At 36.6% G+C, this 21013-nt stretch overlaps 1 protein-coding gene across 1 annotated transcript in view; it reads right to left on the bottom strand.

Annotated features, from left to right (window-relative positions):
* Nucleotides 1-21013, bottom strand: part of LOC149743943 (uncharacterized) — a 100053-nt gene that overhangs the window by 10023 nt on the left and 69017 nt on the right. Inside the window, exons 5-8 of the mRNA XM_089906019.1 lie at nucleotides 12847-13445; nucleotides 11102-11201; nucleotides 7490-7633; nucleotides 2516-3684 (exon numbers count right to left, since the gene is read on the bottom strand). Of these exons, the coding sequence (XP_089762145.1) occupies nucleotides 13322-13445 (124 nt within the window). The 3' untranslated portion in view covers nucleotides 2516-3684; nucleotides 7490-7633; nucleotides 11102-11201; nucleotides 12847-13321. The remainder of the gene's footprint in view (nucleotides 1-2515; nucleotides 3685-7489; nucleotides 7634-11101; nucleotides 11202-12846; nucleotides 13446-21013) is intronic.

The raw sequence follows: 21013 nt of genomic DNA, 5'->3' as shown, positions 1-21013 counted from the left end.
AAAACACGATTACTTTAAGGTTACTTTAGGATTACTTCAGAGTTACTTTAACCCCTGAATAGTATAGATGAAAATCCTAAACATAGGATTTTTCATCGGGGAAAAAACAGCATAAGGACTAAAAAAATACAAAATAAGACAAAAGCTTTTCCAGCTATCCACCCACAAATTTAACAATAAACCCTTTATATTAAAATATCTAGTCAGTGTATATATCTGCATGATGTATCATAATTTATTTCCAAAGTTGTTTTATTGAAATCAGAATCCCAACAGGGCTCAGAATATTGATAGCTTGGTTGATTATTCTCTTGTCTTTAAATCTATACGTTGTCCCTCTCTCTTTTTTCCATGAAGTTTATTCTTCCTTGTGGGTGGTCATTTGCCTTGTAGAGTTAACAAAATTTTGCATTTTTCTGTGTGTATTCCTGTTTTATTTTTAACATACTTCTCCGATTTTCATGTTTTTCTTTTTTAACAAATTAGTGATTGGGAACTACAGTTTTGATTCAGATTTGATTGGTAAGAGCTCTTCATAGTTGATGTGCTACACTTATTTCTTCACATTAGGGAGCACATAATATCTGGTTGTCTCAAGTTTTATGTTCTTAAAATTAATCACTAGGTTCATTCACTTAAAATCCCCCTCGATATGTTATGATTCTTAAACACTAATACATTTAGATGTACTGTTTTCTCTATGGTTTTGAGTGCCCACAGCATACTTTACTTATATAGCATTATAATAATTATTTTAAAGAAATAAAGCAATTAACAAGGATTAATGTGCAAGAATGCTTATTATAGAATGTTTGGGGATAGAAGAAATTAGAAACACATTTAATATCAAGTAATAAAGACACAGATAAATTATGTGGTACTTGCATAAGATGGAATGTTTTGTAGGTATTAACATGCTTTCAAAAAATATTTAATAACATGGAAAATGTTCTTAATGTAATGCTACATCAAAAAGTGCTGAAGACACAGATTGTTCCTTAAAAAAATACAAAAGCTTATCAAATGTAATTTCAAGAGCAAAGAAATAATATGTAATTTTAACTTCCTAGTGTTTCTGAGCATCTGTAAATATACTAAATTTTAATTTAGGATAATGGATAATAAGAACCAATATTACTAAATATCAACAAACTGATTTGTAATTATATATGGCTGAATAAAGTTGTTTCTTTTGCCCTTTTCTCAGTAATTTGGTGCCAACAACAAAAGTAAAAATTAATGAAAAATATTTTAAGTGCATCTTCAGTAAGAATAAAAAATATTTTTTTACCTCTCAAAAGAAGATTTTGTTAGCATAAGGAAACATGACCAAACTGAGGAAGAACTGTGAGATCCTAAGATTAACAATACAGACCTCAATAACACAAAACAAAGTTCTAAAATTAGGTGACTATCCTTGTGTTTCCTGAATTAAAGTTTGGGAAAAGGAGCAGGTTTCTTCAGGAGAATTAATGAGTGCTAAGAAAACACATCGAAACCAAATTGTATGGATAAGGTTTTCTCGTATAGAATTGCTGGCATAGCAACCAAGTGAGGACAACTTGAAATCCCCATAAGAATGACAAATAAATTATGAAGAATCCAGAATATGTGCTATGAAGGTATTTGAAAAAGTTATAAATCTATAAACAGACATGAAATAGTCTCTAAATCTTACCATCAAATAGAAAGCAAAATCCAAAACAATACAGAATATTAGTCCAACGTTTATATTTCCATCAATTTGAATAGTTTACATTTAACAAATTTCATGAATTAAACATAGACAAAACATTCATATTATTTTTATTTAAAATTTTGTTTTGTTGAACACTGGTTAGTTTGAGCATTTCATTGTATTTATCACATTTTTTACATTTGCTTTCCTGAATTTCTTCTTCCTGGCATTTATTCAATATAATATTTACCTTTATTTTTTAATGAAATCTCTTCCCCCTATATTGATTATTTTGCATTGCAGAAGTTATTTCTCTATTTTGAGATTTGTTTAAACTTTTTGAAGCTTTTGGTGTTTAACCAAATCATTATATGTCTGCTTTTATTGTGTAGCTCAGAGTTTGTTATCTCCTGTATTATTCCAGTAATTTTATGCTCTACATATTTAAGTCCTTATTCCATCTGAATTTTATTTTGATTTGTATTTTAAAATCTATATAAGGAGACCAACCATCTGCTAACTAAAATGTACGTATGTATTTTGCATTATCATATCATGATATCTGTGCCCTATAGAAATCTCTGAATAAAGCATACTACTGTAGTTGAGGGGATGGGCGGGGGGACAGCGTGTCCTTAAAGAGAATAACTTACCATCAAGAGAAGAGTAGGTCCTTCGAGAGAAAACAGAAACCTAACAGAAAATGTTAACTTGCTGGACAAGAGAAAACACATTTCAAGTTTCTCCTTAACCACTATTCTACAGAATGCCAAGCACTTGAGAGTATTCACTTTTGACAGTAGGGGATAGAGTGTATTAAATAATTTTGATACTCACTAGCTGATCCCATGAAGATGGGCTGCTGCTTCGGTTGCTTTGGAAAACCATAAATATCTATTTAAAACTCAGTTTGTGAACATCTGCGGTTATGTTAATCAAATATTTTATCAACGTTTCTTCATGCATTCTCAGTTCCATGAGGTGAAAACGTGCTTCATTTTTCCCCCCTCAGTCCACCATTCACCAGAGGAAAGTTCTCCTTCGTTTGCAGCATTATGTTTTTATCAGATCAAATATTGGGCAATTATCAGCTTCATCTTGACTTGTGTCTTCAGAAATGTTGAAAGGACTCTGAAACTAGTAACTGATAAATAACTATGTCACTTTCTGGATTAAAAAAAATCTTGTAATTTGTAAAAGTGACTGTTTCATGAAGTTACAATTTTCTGTAGATTGGATTTTATTTTCCACCTTCTTTCACTTAACTCTTTTCTCATCACACCTAGTTTCTATTATTTTCTTCTGAATTCTGAGAAAAATTGAGTATGTATGTATGCCGAGTATGTATTTCATTGCATTGATTTTCTAAGGAATATAACTTGCTGCTTACTGCTATCACAATGATTTTAAATTTGATAATTCTGTTTTTAATCAGGAATAATAATTTCTTTATAATCTCTAGAATAATAAAGAGGCAATGATAGCTTTGAATCAGGTCGAAAATGGAGTGGTGGCTAGACTCTGGGCTTCTGGGGTTCTAGGTATGTCCCAACCACATCTGGGGCTTCCCATGTCTAGAGGTGCCTCAAGCAAGGAGGGCTTAGCTCACACTTGGAAGGCCCCTATTTACTTTGTCATGTTCCCCAGGGTGGGAGTCAGCTTGCTGAACGCCTTCCTGTTTGCACCAGAGAAAACATAAGAACCCAAGTTTTTGTCTATCCCCATCTCTGCATCAGGTTCAAGCCCTTTTCCTAGAGATACGGTAACCATTCTTTATTCCATAACCCTCATTTGAAGCCACTTCTGACCTGCAATGAAGATGAATAAAGAAAACCTGGACCATTGTTCTACATCATGGACCACAGCTCAGATTTGGACTATTCTTGCACATGGACCAGTAAAATGTATAGGACCTTAAGCCCATGTTCTTTATTTGCATCAAATGATGACCAGTAGACTGATTTTCCATCACTTTTCTTGTAGCAGGAGATGAATTAAATAAATAACTTAGGTAAAAAAAGAAAAGGAGAGAAAAAAAGGTAAAGTTAAGAGGAAGACCATGTATCACTCCCCCTTTTCTTGTTGCCCTAGATTCCATCCTTCCGAGCAAGGAATCATAACATTTATATACACACACACACACACACACACACATATATATAACATACACAGGCACATACATATACACGTTATTTATGTTTTGTGCAAATAAACATTCTGCACACTATATAAAAGACAAAAACTGATCAGTTACAATTAAAGTTCCCACTACTCAGCACTGTGCAAAGAGAAAATTGGAAAAATCAGTTCGAGATTAGTTCTCACTTTGATGCAATGGTCTCAGCAGAGGTGGATCTAGAGGAAGTATAAGGTGGCAGGTCTTCTATGATGAATGGCTTATTAGAGGAGAGTATGAATTGGTAATAAAAAACATGGGATTTCAGTTCACAATACTGATATAATTTGTGAGGTGAAAATAGCTAAGAATTTTTCAAAAATAATGACAGACACCAAACCATAGATCAAGGACTCAGAGGAGTCCAAGTGGGATAAATAATAAAAAAAACTTTCACCTGGCATGTTGTGTTCAAACTACAGAAAATCAAAGAAAAAATCTTGAAACACACACACAGAAAAACACCACCTTACCTATGAAGAAAGAAGTATAAGATTTATAGCAGACTTCTTGTCATCAACAATGCAAGCAAAAAGAGAGTGGAGAGAAATATTTAAAATGTTGAAATAAAGGAATCACCAAGCTAGAATTCTGTATTAAGGAAAATTGTTCCTCAAAAAGGAAGGAGAAATTAAAGACTTTCTCAAATGAACAAAAATGAGGAATTTTTCACCAGTAGATCTGCCTTTCAAAAAATGTTTAAAGAGGTTTAATTTTTTTAAACTTTAGAGAAAGAAAATGATGCAGGTTAGAAACTGAGATCTACATAAAGGAATGAAGGGCATTAGAGAGGGAACACATAAAGGTAAAATAAACCCTTTTATTTTTCTTTTTCTTACTTGATTTAATATATAAGTGTTCAAACTAACAACAGCAACAATATATTGGATGAGTATAGCTTATTGATAAGTGAAATGAGTGACATCAATGTTAGAAGGGATGAATATGAAATATTTTAAGGTACCTACACACTCATAAAATAATATAGACCTATTTAGAAGTGGACTTGTAAATACACGTTGTAAATACATGTTGCCATCCTGAGGGCAACCACTAAAATCATTTTTTAAAAAGAAGTATAACTGATTTGTTAAGAAATGAGAGAAAACAGAATCATATAAAATGCCTAATTAAACCAGATAAGGCAGAAAAGGGGTAGAATAATAAAAAATAAGAAGTGCAATGAATAGAGAACAGTACAGAAAGAGGAGAGATTAATCCAACTATACACATAATCACTTTAAATGTGAATGGATTAAATGCAACTATAAAAATTAAAAACAGAAAATGACAGAGGGGATTAAAAAAACAACTGACTATATGTTGTCTGCAAGAAACCCACTTTAAAAAGAAAGACATAGATTATAAGTAAAGTGATGAAGAAAACTATACCACACTAACACTAATGAAGGGAAAGCTGAAGTAGCTATATTAATGTCAGGCAAAGCAGACTTCAAACAAGGAAAATTATCAGGGATAGAGAGAGGCATTACATAACGATAAGGGGGTCAATTTTCTAAGAAGACTTAATCCTTAATGTGTACGTGCATAACAGCAAAGTACCAAAATAAGTGAGGCAAAAACAGACAGAATGGCAAGATGCAATAAACAGCTCTATTATTATAGTTGGAGACCTCAACAGACCTCTATCAGTAATTGACAGATTCTGCTTACAGAAAATCAGTGAGCATACAGTTGAACTGAACCACCACCATTATCAACTGTATCTAATTGACATTTATAAAATACTTATCCAACAGCAGAAGATTACAGTCATCCCTTGGTATCTGAGGGGGACTGGTCCCAGGAGCCCCTGCATATACCAAAATCTGCTGATGCTCAAGTCCCTCATATAAAATGTAGTAGTAAAATGAATGGAAATTTCAATCCAAGTTGATTGAATCCACAGATGCGAAACCCAAGAATTTGAAGGGCTAATTAAAATCACAATAAATACATTAAACGTAAGATTTAATTTCGCTAAATAGACAATTATTATTATTTATTTATCACATACCCAATTTAACAGGACATAGGAAGTCTGCAGTATAAGTGACAGAAAGAATCTAAGGGGAGAATACTGATCAAAAAGAAATGGATTTAGTTATAATAATATCAGAAAAAAGTCAAAAATACTATCAGGGATTAAAAGATATTTACTATGATAAAATGTATGAATCATTAAGACCTAGTAACTCCAGCTTCTCAAGCTTCTATAAATATAGCAACTCAGTCTTCACAAGGGAAAATTGAAAATCCACAAACTGGGAAATGTTCTCACACTTCTTTCACTTAATGCTATGTCAAAAAATATTTATAGATATAGATAGGTAGATGACAGATAGATGAATGAATGGATGTGTGTGTGTGTGTGTGTGTGCACGTGCACATGCATATGTGTATCTTATAAGAGTCTTGAATCAGCAACTGAATTATTGAATCTGACACTGACCTGGGGTAACATTCAGACACTTCAAAAACATCTAGATAAGTGGTCTGAGGTATCAATAACATCTATTAAACAGAAATGATACCCTCTCAAGTTGTTAGCATGAGAGATATGGAGGTCAGGTGATAAACTGAGTTCTGACCCAAGCCCAACTCACAGGGCGCTCACTGGTTCATAATGAAATTTGTGGATATTTATCCCGTTCCTGATATATAAGTGGAAAAAACACAGTTAGTGATAGAACACCCCTTGTCTTGCTTTTCAAATTTGTGTAGGAAAGCCAAATGAAACTGAACTGAACTTGTCTCCCATTCCAACAAGCTTGAAATCAACAGCAATACTGCATTTCTGGAATTATTGAAGAGATGTATATTACTGTCAAAGATATGGAAAATGTAGTAGCTGTGATTCCTAGATATCCCCATTTAATTTGCTTACATGGCTTTAGCACAACAGTGATGGATCATGGCACATAAACATGGACTCCTGTATATTTAACAGGTGATAGCCTGATTTTGAATTGAAACTGCTATGTCTACATATGATACCCTGACTAAAAAAGCTTATCATAGACATTACCATTGGAGATTTAGGTGTGCATCTATTGGTTTGGAAAATAATAAATTTTCAATCTCCATTAAGTGTGTGTGTGTCTATGTGTGTGTGTTTATATGGTAAGGACCAAGGACGATAGTTCCACCTTCACGGTTTTATATAAGTATTATATCAACTCTCTTGCTTTCTACATAATACTGTATATAGGGCATTTATGATCTCAATAATCCATAGAAGATACCAGTAATTTGCTATATTGATTACATCAGAGTGCTCATTTAACCCCTTTGGGCCCCCACGGGAGTGGAGGAAGGCTGGACAGAGAGGGAGAAGGGGCCATTGAAGGTACAGTATTTACTATGGGATTTAACTCCTCAAAGGCCTCCCAGTAGCTTCAGATCTGCTCAAGAATCCTTCACGTCCTGCTGGTTTGCAGCGAGTGGCTCACAGCTTCAAGGCCTCCTCTGCCAGATGGAGAACCATTTCAAACATCCTGCCTCTATTTTGTACTGTAGCAATGCAGACAGGAGACCTGACCCCATTTTCAGGTTCTAAAGAGAAATTCTAAGTACCTGAAAGACTGAGGAACATGGTGGCTTTTATTTAAGATATGGAGATAGAGAGCACATACCTGGACTTGGACCTGCAGCAGCACCAAATTGCACCCAGAGTTCCCTTTATTTTCTCTCACATCTCTGTTTCTCCTTTTCTCTCTGCTGGATTAGCCACGGGGACTCCAAGTTCTTCATTGTGTGGTCCTGGTACCAAGATTCTCCTGGGAATTATAACGCTATTCACCTTCTACATCGAGCACTTCTTATTTTTTCCCCAGCAACATAAGTCATCCTTAAGAGGGGTCAGGATGCTAGCTCTTAAATATATTTTAGTCATCCCTTTGTACATTAAATTCTCTTTCTTGGAGACTGCTCCTGACATGGTGTTCACCGTGCTCTCAGCTGGACTCCTGAAGTTCTGCCCTGCCTTCCCCACCAGGTACAGTTCAGGAACTGCCTAGCTCAGGGTGATAGGTTATCTTCTAGTTGCTTTATTCCTTTCCGTTTTACATTTAGAGAGTATAATTGGAATACATAAACTTCTCTGTGACCACAGCCTTATTTGCAACCCACAGGTTTTGTTATGGCATATTTTCATTATCATTCAATTAATAAAATTCTAATTCCCATTGCGACTTTATCTTTGACCTACATAATGATCAGAAGTATGTTTTTAATATCCAACTATTTGGTAAAATATTGGTTATATAGGTTTAAATTTCTTGCTTATTCAGAGCCTTGTTTTATAACCAGAATACAGTCAATTTTATAAATGTGCCATGTGCACCTAAAAATTTCTGCATAATATATATATTCCATCATTGTTGGTGCAGTGTTTTATGTAAATTTAGGCCAAAGTTTTTAATGATGGTATTCAGATCTTCTATAATCTGCTGATTTGTTGTTGTGGTTCTATGTTACTGATCTAGGTAATTTAGATTTTTCTATTTCTACTTAGATTTTTGGAATTTCCCTTCATATATTGCATTGAAGTTTAGACTTATAATATATTCCTTGTAAAGTAACAGTGGGTTTTATTATCCTGCCTTATCGCCAGTGATACTTTTTGCTTTCAAATCTATGTTAACATTAACAAATCTTCTTCAATTTTACTTATTGTTGTTATGACATAATTTTTGAATCCTTTCATTTTCAATCTGACTCTTGTCTCTTGTAGGTGGCATAGAATTAGGTTTTTGGTTTGTTTCAATAATCCTTGTCCTTTAATTTCAGTATTTACAGTTAATGTATTTTCTTACAGACCGTTTACTCCTTGTTTACTATTTGTCCCACCTTGTTATGTTCCTTTTGCTCTTCTTTCTTCCTCTGAGATTTCTTCAAATTCCATTTTCCCTTGTATTAGCTTATTTTTACATAAGTAGCAGTTACACATGTACCATGACTTATTAGCTCTTTTACTGCTTCTCAAGCAATGCTGAGATCTTAAATTTCTTTTACTACTTTTTCCTCTTCCTTTTGTTTTAATGCATTCTAATTTTTGATATATTTTATTATTACTCTTTTTTGCTGTTAGATTTTATTTAGGTTTATCCACTTATTTATCCTTTCTGTTATACATAATTCTTTATAAAGTCCTTATTTTCATCTGTGATAATCTTCCTTCTGCCTGCAGGTCTCCCTTTAGAATTTAATTCAGTCAGTTCTGATGAGATCTTTCCCAATACTTTATACTTTATTATGGCTTGTTATTTTAAATTATTTATATTAGTTGTTTTGCTTTATCATTGTTTAATATAAAGGCTATACAATTTTTACCAAGCTCCATTTAGATCCCCTCTAGTTTATTCTAGTATAGCATACAAGTATCATTTAATAAGTGTGCCATGAAGTGAAAACAGTAAGCAGTAGTACCTAACTATATAAGCAGCATATTAATATTCACAACTAGACAATGTGTTCTAGAGTCGAAGGGGGCAGAACCCAGAAGATACCCTTAGCCTACTGATTAGGTAAATATTCAATTTAAGATGATATATTCCCTAGACCACACAAAAAATAGATACCAGTGTAATAATAAGATTTGAGGTCTGTAATTTTATCTAGCAATGTAGCCCTTAAGGCAGCAATCGCTGGTGTTTCATGAATTAATTGCCTACCGTGGAGCTTTTCAACATAGAATACAAATTAATCCCACACACCTTACTATTATAAAATTTACTTACATTTTTCATGACACATGCAGAATCTAAAGATTTATAAATATGGAGTAGATAATGCTTTCCATTTAAATTTGGCATCAAGCTATCGCTCTGAGCCCAAAATAACAATGCAGACAACGCTGGTTTAAAAAAAATCCCAGATTTACTTAATTTTGGCTGTTTGTTCCTTTGCCTAAGTGTTTGGTTTTTTCTTTGTTTTTAATCTTACTCTATAAAGCCAAGCCAAAGTTCTTTATTCGAAGAATCAGATTTTTTGACTGATGGTGAAGCAGATGGATCACAAAATTAGGAGGTGGGACAACTGGATATTTCTGATTACAACTCTTTTACAGATTTGTTTGCTTGAGTATGGTTTTTTGCTTCTTATTTGAGCTAGAGTTTCCTCATCACTAGAATGAAGGTTTTCATTAAATATTTCTGAGTGTTCTTTTGAGCATCATGTGAATTTGTGATCCTGTCTAACTTGTTGCAGAAAAAATTTAAATGTATATAATCTTAGAAGTATTTATACTAGTTATGAATTCAAACAAAGTAGGGATTTTAAACGCTGAATTATCCTGATTTTATGCCATGCTGCCACTAATAAACCAACAGCAAGTTCCTTGATAGTGATTCTCTATTATGGGATATTGATATATTTTGGGATTTGGAGGTTGGATTGACCTCCCCCTGTTTACAAGACACAACTTTCTGATTTGCCACCTGCTATGTCTCCTATTCATCTTTTTGTAAGACTTTGTAAACATTAAGCAAAACCCTCATGGTACAGAATTTCCCACAAGTGGCCCACATTTGAACAGTGGGATTCAACTGAGGCTTGAAGATGGGCCACACACAACACACCCTGCTGACATGTTCCTCTACCCACGTCCCTCCTTTTCTCACTGCCTGGTAATTGAAGTGTATTTTTGTCAGTGGTGTCAAAGCCTGTCTCCTAGGCTGTCTTATTATTTTTAAATCCCCGACAAGTCCACCACAGTGATCCAGCTCCTTGCACTTTATAGGTGCTCAAGATGTACTGGCCAAGCCAACACGTCTCTCTCAGTTTCTCTAGACTTGCAGGTCCTTAACTGCAGACCCTAGGGTGACTGGGAGACACAGCAGCTGGCCTGGAAGAAACTGTGCATAAACCACAGATTTTTACTTTTGCAGCTTTGTGCATTAATTCTGGATAAGCACATGATAGAATGTCATATGTCTGAATTTTTTCAGGTGTAGTGATGGTGGGAAAGAGGCTGGTAATAGCTATTGCAGACCACACTGCATTACAAAAAATCTGATAAATCCAAGCAATTCAATTCAAAATGGTCAATTAAGGGAAAAATGCAGTCATTTAACTTGATAATTCTACATGATACATTAAGTCTCTCACAGGCTCCACCACAATGAAAGCGAAAAGAGTTGAACGAAGGTAGAGGAAGATTTTCTTTAAGGTCCACTACTTGATTTCTTTTAGCTCCTAAATATGTGGGAAGCAGTAAAGCATGGTGCTCAGGCCATGGTACTCACCTGGTCTTGGAGTTGGGCAGTGTAATTTGTGCACTGGCTGAACAGATGGATAACTGATCATAGGCAAATTCTTAACTTTTCTCTTCCTCAGTGTCTTCATCTGTAAAATGGGGATATTATTGGTACTTACTTCTTAAGAGCTTTGTGAGGATTAACTACACTAATCCATGGACAAGAGACATGTTGTCTAAATAACAGGTGCCCAATAAGTTACAGTGATTGTGTTGTTGTTGATAATGCCCATGACAACAATGATGGCATGTGTCTATTTTTATCATTATAGTGTGATTACACGTCATATATGTTGTATCTCCTTGTTCTGAGATTAACACAGCCTCTTTTAGAAACCACCAAAAGGCTCAACAGTATTGGTGAGAAACATCTGTGAGCAACAAACATTCAGACACAAACATTCAATTAAGACGACCGCTTCCAGAAGCAGTCTCTGAAGCATGTCTGATCTAGAAGGGATGCCCCCATGCACTTCCTGCTGGGAGAGAATCTTCTATTGTCGCCAGTCAGGATCATTCCCTGTTGGTTTAAATTAACCTGAAAGATCCTCAGCAGTTTAGGTATGTTTAGCTCCACATCGCAGATTGTTTATACCTGTGATGCAGGCACGTCAAAACAACAACCACTGAGCCACTGGCTTAGGGTTTCCAGCTGAAGCTACGGCGGTTCTTTTCTGTAAGCACAGGAAATCAGCCAAGCTCAGTTTGCTTAAGACATTCAGGTAAACCGTTTGCTTTGTCAGAGCACTCTCTCCCAGGAACGACCAAGATATTCTGAATCATTTACTTCTTTCCCATTTGCCATTCTTTTCATGAGGTGGATTCCCCAATCGTAAACACAAAGAAAGTGTTTAATCAGAAGCAGCCAGAAGTGATTGGTGATAACTGGGATTTAATGGCTCAATCTCAAATCTAGTTTCAGTTGTGTTTCACCAGAAAATTTTCAGATTCTTGCTATGAGAGTTTGGCAGAAGACAATAAAAATCATGATTTCCTCACTTTTTTCTGATGTTTTGCTATGGCACTAAATAATATGTTCAGTATTCCCCTGGAAATATATAAAGCACATTACGTGGTGTGTTCATCATTTGCCTCTGACTAAAATGTCCAAATGACTGAGAATTAATGAAAATCATTATGGATAGGAGCAAAGGATGTGTACCAACATGTTCACTAAAGCATTGTCTACAATTGTGAAAATGAAAACATATATTATAAACTGTATAACAATAGGCATGAAGTATTTACTACTACATGGACTACTATGAAACCATTAAAATAATGATGTAGAAACAAAAAAATGTGAAAAACGGGTTTTAAAATAAAACAGTAACACACTAATATTAGATTATTTAGTTATTATTCTGGGTCCAACCAGAAGAAAAACAAACAGTAATTTGAACATGGAAAGTGTAATGAAAAAACTATTAATTATGAAAGAGGATTAGAGTAAGGAAGGAATGGCCAGCGACAAGTAAAGAGAACGCCAAAACACACAGTTAGCAGAAATAAGGAGAGCCGCTAACCCTCCAGTTGAAAAGAAGACCTCCTCCTCCCTGCCCACAGGACTGAGGTCCAGACCCGGTTGAAAAGAGCATGACTGTGGCTCACTGGATGGTAAAGAAGCTGCTGTGGTGTCTCGTGGTGGAACTTTCTGGAAATATGCCCTCTGTAAGTTGCTGGAAATCCACATTCTAGGGTTCCAGTAAAACTATGCACAGGGAGATTTCTCACCTGAGGCGCTACTCCAGAACTGCTTGATAGAAGATGCTGATGGAAGCTGTCGTCCACTGCTCTCTCTACGCACTGCTGAAGCCGACTACCGGAGAAGTTGTGAGCCCCGGGAGCAGGGCTGAGGACGCCCTCGGAGCTGCAGGAGTGAGTGGGTGCTGAAGACGCCACCAAGAGCCCTCCCAGCAAGCACCGGGGCATCGCGAAGCAACACCTTCCTCAGGTGCCATCAGTTAGGAAAGCCTAACATCACACGAGGTGGCCAAAGAAAAACTATTTAAAGGACCCATAGCACTGTCCACAGAGCAAGTAACAAAAGAGTGAATTTCGAGCTGAGAGGCGGTAACCAATGTTACCTCAAGAAAAATTAAATTTAAACGGAGTTGTTTTTTTTGTTTTTTGTTTTTTTTGGCGCTACACGGGCCTCTCACTGTTGTGGCCTCTCCCGTTGCGGAGCACAGGCTCTGGACGCGCAGGCTCAGCGGCCATGGCTCACGGGCCCAGCCACTCTGCGGCCTGTGGGATCTTCTCGGACCGGGGCACGAATCCGCGTCCCCTGCATCGGCAGGCAGACTCTCAACCGCTGCGCCACCAGGGAAGCCCTAAAAAGGAGTTTTTATCACATAATCAGTGAAATGCAAATTCAAGCAATAAGATGCCATTTTTGACTAAAAAACAAACTGACACAAAGAGTATATAATATTAAAACGTTAACAATGGCTCTCTTTGGGTGGGAAATTACCAGTGAATTTCTCATTTTTCTTGGAGCACTGCCATATTCCTACAATATAAATGTACATAGATTTCCAATGCACAAAAATAAAATACAATTATCAACTCAGCTACCCAAAAAACTTAATATTCACTCAATAACTTTTACTCTGTATTTAATTACAGCATAAAATGTAAGAACAAATGCAATATGGATGCTGCATATTAAAGGGACTCGATCAGTCTTACTCATTTTGTGGAATCAAGGAAAGGGCCATTCAAGCGTTTCCATGAGTTTCTCTTCCATTCTACCTAAAACTCCCTCTTGCTGGAGGAATTCTGTCCATCAAATTCTAGTTATCCAAATCAACACATTTAATATATCTTACAGGGGTATCAGTGCTTTGTGTGTGTGTATGGGGAGGGGTGGTGGGTACAGGTGAAATAAGTTTAGGAAATGATCAATGTACCAAAGGTGAACAGGTTTACATATTATTGTTTCTATCTGTACATACCACACAGGTTTGTACAGAACTGCAATAGTGTTTGGATCTAGCTAGAGCCTGGATATGATTCTGCTTTACCAACCCAACAAGGAACTTCTTCTATGCACATGACTGAATCAAGGTGAATGAACATGTTTGGGGGAAGTTTTAAAGGCCTACACAAAGCACTACAGCTCTGTCAAGTGATGTAATATAATTATAAAAGTTCTTTAAAAAAAATTTACTGTTGCCTTTCAGTCTACCTTCCTGTATTTTACTACACTCTACCTTATTTTAAATGTGATTTAAGGAAATGTTTTGCTCCATACTTTCTTAGTCTATCCCTCCCTTTCTTCCTCTCTGCCTTATAAAAGAATATATAATCGAGCCAAAAAAAAACCCCTCCAGCTTATTTGTAAAAAAAAAAAGCTTCAACTAGCAACCTAAATGTCCAGCGACGGATGAACGGATAAAGATGTGGCACATATATGCAATGGAATATTACTCAGCCATAAAAAGAAATGAAATTGCGTTATTTGTAGTGAGGTGGATGGACCTAGAGTCTGTCATACAGAGTGAAGTAAGTCAGAAAGAGAAAAACAAATACTGTATGCTAACACATATATATGGAATCTAAAAAAGAAAAAAAAAGGCTCTGAAGAACCTAGGGGCAGGACAGGAATAAAGACGCAGATGTAGAGAATGGACTTGAGGACACGGGGAGGGGGAAGGGTAAGCTGGGACGTAGTGAGAGAGTGGCATGGACATATATACACTACCAAATGTAAAATAGATAGCTAGTGGGAAGCAGCTGCATAGCACAGGGAGATCAGCTCGGTGCTTTGTGACCACTTAGAGGGGTGGGATAGGGAGGGTGGGAGGGAGGAAGACGCAAGAGGGAGGAGATATGGGGATATATGTATGTGTATAGCTGATTCACTTTGTTATAAAGCAGAAACTAACACACCATTGTAAAGCAATTATACTCCAATAAAGATGTTAAAAAAAAATAAAAATAAGCTTTAAAAAAAGCTTCAACTACAAAGGGACATGTTACCGCCTGCTACCATCAATATAATACCTAACAATTTATCATTGACGCTGTAAGAAAGTTAGTGGTGTACCTAAAACCATCTTTTATTTTAAATATCCCTTGTTGTGCTAGTAATGATTTTCCTTTATTATCCCCAAGTCATATATTTAAACCTAAAGAGACAAACCCAATTTCACTTCTCTAAATTAATCTACTGTAACCACATGTACCCTAGCTGTAGGAGATGCTTGAGCCATTTTCTACTTAAAATTCTGAAAGACTCGTGCTCACATAATCCCCACTGACACTTTTGCAAATGACCAAAAATTTCATCAAGGCCACTGGATCAGAACAATTGGTGGGTACATCAAGTAAAAAGCAATATAAAGGGTTAACACTAAGAATACCTTGAGGGAAAAGCCTAATTGTGTGCCTCTGTAGGTAAGACATCCATATTTCTTTTAAAATGCTTTTAGGGCAATACTACAGATGCATGTTAATATACCCTGCTTGATTTAAAAAAAAAAATTTAATGGTGGAACATATCAAATTCAAATCGCACAAGTTGCAGCGCTTGATTTTTCTTAAAAGGTCCATTTTTACTACTTACTCTTCAATCTTGACATCACTTTCAGAATGCGTCCCCAACACCTGCCCCCTGATCCAGGCAGGCAGTGATATTTCCTTACGTCTATGTTTCTTTTATCACATTGCATCATAATCATTTACTTAATCAACTTTCTGCTTCACTACAATATGAGTTCTGGGAAGCCAGGATCCATGTTTTATTAAGTTTGAATCTCCAAAGTTTAGTGGATTTGCTGTTTCAACAAATATTTATTAAATGTCTACTCTTTCCCAGATGTGTGTGCTGGGTATAAATAAGGTGGCTTGTCAAAAAGAGAGATGCGGTTCTTGGGCTCATGGAATTTAGAGTTCAGTGAGGGAAACAGTAAATTAACAAGAAAACATTCTAACAAATAATTACAAATTCATATAAGTTCTATAGTATAAAAGAGAAAGACGTTGCGACACATGTTAACCTGGGGGAATTTCTCGGGATAAACAGGACAAGGCCACCCTTGGAGGCCACTTGGAAGCCACTTGGAAACCACTTGGAAGTATGTGAGGCTCAACATAAGGGAATAGAGTGTGTGAAGTTTCTGAGTCCAGGAGAACTCAGCAGGAATAAATGGAGGGGTGAAGAAATAAATGATTTGGAAATGAACACTGTGGCAACATGATGGAAAGTTGAAACATTACCTGTGTCTCTAAGAAGCTTATAAACAGCAAGGAAATTGAGCCCGAGAATCCCCATCCTTTCCGTCCTGCAAGTCACTCAACCTATTTCTATTCTTTTTTCTTTTAACCAAGGCAGACATTGCTAATCAATCACGGCATTCTTCCCCCCTAAGGCTGGACAGAGCTTAAATTTTTTTCTTAATTCAGTGCTTCTGCCAACCATTACCACTCATTCAAAATGGGCACTCAAGATGATACCCTTTTGCCCTTCCTGATGTAAGCGGTTAATACCATTTTTACCTAATTAATAAACATTTGATATTGGCTTGAGGGGGACAAGAGGTAGCAAACTGAGCTAATATATATAAAGCAGTGAAGGTTGTAAATGGATAAGCAGCCTGGCTCATTACAGGTGCTGAATTGATAGGAGTGATTATAATGATGCTGGGAAAATATGGGGCATCCAGTAATTGATGGGAGCTAGCATTTGAGGCTACTCCTGAGGGTGAGAGAAATTACCAAGTGGGAAGCACTGAGTCACTGAAGTCACTCTTTCATAACGTCATCGTTTTTAGCTAACATAACGTCATATGTTAGCTTGGGACAGCCAAGCTAATATTTTCTCAAAAATACAGAGAAAAGAATATCTTTACACTCAAGCAAAAAAAAAAAAAAAAAAAAAGATCATCATCAGAAAGGATATATGCAGTTGGAAACTAGCATCTTGACCTAGTCCTAGTACATTTAGAAATGAAACCTCATCAGCTTTACTGACTTCACCACAAGTAGTCCGTGTACCAGAACTTCAGCAAGCCAGAGTTAGCCAGTCTAAAACATTCAGTTTTCCCCCATCTGCACTGAGTGAACCATGCATCTTAGGTATAAAATGATAGCATTTATAATTTAGTAAGAGCTAAACCCAGAAGTACTCTAACATATTATTGAGGTTGAAAATTTCTTAGAAACCAAAGAAATACAGAGGTTTAGTTCTTATGATGATATTAATTGGAAATACGTTGCATCTACTACATGTTGAGAATCTCCTTGGATATGAATTGATGCACTGAGACCTAGCCATAAGATATAGCTACCCAATCCACTGCCTACTTATAAGTTCTTCTGAATAAGATTTTATTATATACTGTTTCACTTTAGAACTGCCTATGTTGGGCAGAGTAGTTTTCCTGAGTTATAGTAATAGTTACCACTTTGAGTGTCTGTTTTATGTCAGTGCCCTGCTAGGCCTTTTATATATATTATTTATAATGCATATAATAACCCAGTAAAGACTGACCTGATTTCTACCTCACAGACAAGGCAACTGCAGTTCAGAGAATTTAAGGAACTTGTTCAATTTACGTAACTAAATCAATGATAGGGATGGGACTTGCAGTTCTGTCTCACTCCAGAGCTCATGTCATTTTCACTACCCTTTCTTTGCACGTTAGCTCTGTCTCATTCCACAGCCACACACAGATTAGGGAAAATTAGAGGACCACCCCAGACACCACACTTGTAAGGGCCTGCCTTTAGGAAGGGGGAAAGCGGGCTAGCTTGTGGGGGAGAGAGTTGTTCCCATCTGATGCTAGGGCTTGTATAGCCTCCATCAGCCCCGGAATCTCTCTGACAGCACCTGAGCAACGTATGTGATCAGCACTTTCCACCTTCCTTATGGTTACATATGCTGATTAATTTTTCCTGGTATAGATGCTCATTTTAACAAGTCACTCGTTGTAAACAGGGCCAGGTGTAGGGCCCATTTCCTGCTCCACCCACTTTATTGAAGCCAAATACTCCATCTATATCCTTCCCGAGTTGTATCTCACAGTTATAGACAATAGGTACTGTGAGTCTTAGGCGTGAATAGATTGACATAAAAGCATTCTCTCTTCACTAAAAGGAAAAAAAAAAAGTACACTTTTTTACTGGGTGATAATATGGCAGGAAGTCTGCTATATATCTTTATAAACAGGGTACCGAGGTATAATTATTCCACTTTAGCTCACAGATGCTTTCACTCGTTTCCTGATTTTCGTTTTGTTTTGTGCGGCTCACGACAGACCAATCCATTTTTGCAGAGATCAGGCCCTGCAGCTCAGGGCCGACTCTCATAGATACTCTGAATCAAGTACAGAGATGAGCAGCTGGGAAGATGGGGGAGGCGGTCAGGGAGGCAGGGAGACCTGAACAGATGAGTAACGGGGACCAGGAAGGAGGACAGAGGCTCCATACATGATTAAACATGAATATGGGTCCTCTTGCCAACCAGATGCATCATCTTTACGCAACTGGAATGACCCCTTTTCCCACACCTCCCTACGCTACACAGAATGCTTTGGCTGATTTTTATTGACAGCTCAGCATGTGCTATAACAGCGGTAGCACACCGAGTAGAACAGGTTGACAGTGTGGCAGATACCGCCATCCCTTTCCAATGTTTGTAGGCTTTCTGAGCAGGCCGTGGGCGTCCTGTGCACCTCACTCCTCTTCTAGCAGAGGCCAAGCGATGCAGACATTAACTATGCACCTAAATGAGACTCCTAATGAGACAGAGCAGGACCCTATGATCCTTTCCCCTAACCATGTCCTCTGCCTGCTTTTTGTCTGTGGAAAAACTTTAGCCCAAAATTAAGTTTAATCAGAGAAGTGAGAAAATGCAGAAGCAAAAAATAAAAGCAGTCAAACAGGACAAAACAATAATAATTTATCAGTAAGCAAAGTTAAGGACCTTTAGTTCCTCCTCAATGGCTATAGATAATATTCTGAGCCATATCCTGTGAGCTGTGTGAAACCCCACTAGGTGAAGAAGTTAAGTACATGATGACCAGACTGTAGGCATGACATAAGCTGCCACAATTCACAATTCTGAGAACTGGCCTCAAAGAAATGAGAACGAACCGACCCTGGGACTGAAGACTAACTGTACTTAAAACAATCAAGATGACACTGGTCAGACCACCGATGACCAATTTCAAGATGACGGTCAGAGCTGACTGTGCTGTTTCTGCGTGTAGCCCCCCTCCCTCCGTCTATAAAAGCTCTTGCCCCCTCATTGGGTGGGTGCGGGGAGTTGGCCTTCGGACAGGCGTCCTCCCTCCCACACCCCCTGGTCGCCGGCACCCAAAACAAAGTAAACTTTCCTTTCCACCAACCTTGCCTCTTTACTTGCTTTTGAGCGGCGAGCAGCTAGACCCCACCTCCGGTTACACTAACAGGAAAGGCAGAGAGAAAAAATCATTTAAAAACATGACGTAGAGAACACAGATGTAGAGAACAAATGTATGGACACCAAGGGGGGAAAGTGGCGAGGGGAGGGTGGTGGTGGGATGAATTGGGAGATTCGGATTGACGTATATACACTAATATGCATAAAATGGATAACTAATGAGAACCTGCTGTATAAAATAATAAAATAAAATTAAAAAATAAAAAAAACCCGTAAGTGGCATTTTATGCACCAGTTCAAATAAGGGGGAACCTAATCATTGTGAATGATAAACAAGTTTGTGAAAAACCCACTGCTTATTAGAACAGCACGCTCCACGTAAAAAGAAATTTTCTAATGGTAAATATAGCAGAAGGCTACAATTACCTTTCAATGATTGCAGTCCACAGAAAAGCCATTTAGTGATAAATTGCAGAGCAAGAGGAGATTATCACCTGTTTAAGCTTCCACTGATTCTATCAAGTTGTTTGCCTGGCAGTATCTAGGCTATGATGGAAAAGCTGAGAAAAACTCATTTTCCCCCTATCTAAATATTATTAATTGCAAGCATTCATTTTGAAAGATTTGTGGCTCTTTGGGAGAAAAGGATCTGCTTGACAACTACTAATTATACTTAATAATAAATAATACTTATCATTTACATAATTATTTTCATATTTAAATCCTTTCACAGATTTTGTTTCCTCATATGGAATATCAGTGCAACTTGACTGCATATAATGTTATGAAATTTCTGTGAAACCAGCCCCAAGTAGTAAGCTTTCGTAAGAAAATTGGGGCCTTAATCTTATCTATATTAACAAGTGTTAACAAATCATTAGAATTTCCTTTTTCAGCACCTGAAGAGGCGGGCAGTATTGAACAACTATCTGAGGAACACTGAACTGACTTTTTGGCAAAACACCCAGTTAACGCCAAAACTGTGCAAAAATATTTAGAAGAGGCAGACACATGAGGCAACAAGATCAATGAGAGATGTATTAAATTAAAAGAAATGCCTCCCTCTCTCTATCTGTCTATCTATCAACAGGGTGAAAACAAAAGAGCAAAACAAATGAAATCAATATACTTAATATAGTTGTGAATGTAAAGGTCTGAATATAGATTTTTTAAAAATTGTCTGCACGAGTTGGATATTTGACCTAGTGAGTACACGTGTAGAAATTTATTCTAAGGATTTCACAGAAATCTAGGTACCATGGCATTAATTGGAATACTATTTGTAAAAAAGAAAAACTTGGAAATAATTTGTTTCCAACAATAGGGCATTGTTTAAATAAGTGATATCATATGTTGAAATATTAAATAATTTTTAAATTTTCTAAATGAGGAATATTAGATCATGTGGGAAATTGTCATGATAACATCAGGTGAAAAGGTACTAGAAATAAAAATTATATAAACAGTATATCTTATCCTTATTAAATAATGTATGTATAAAATACATGTAAATATATTTTTATATAAATATAT

Source organism: Delphinapterus leucas, unplaced genomic scaffold (assembly GCF_059928025.1).
Source record: "Delphinapterus leucas isolate spDelLeu-1000000601 "Yukka" unplaced genomic scaffold, BTC_Dleu_Yukka2 spDelLeu_asBTCV2_sq49, whole genome shotgun sequence".
In the NCBI taxonomy this organism is placed as follows: domain Eukaryota; kingdom Metazoa; phylum Chordata; class Mammalia; order Artiodactyla; family Monodontidae; genus Delphinapterus; species Delphinapterus leucas.
Note: the sequence above shows the minus strand (reverse complement) of the source record. Positions and strands in the feature narration are given on the sequence as shown.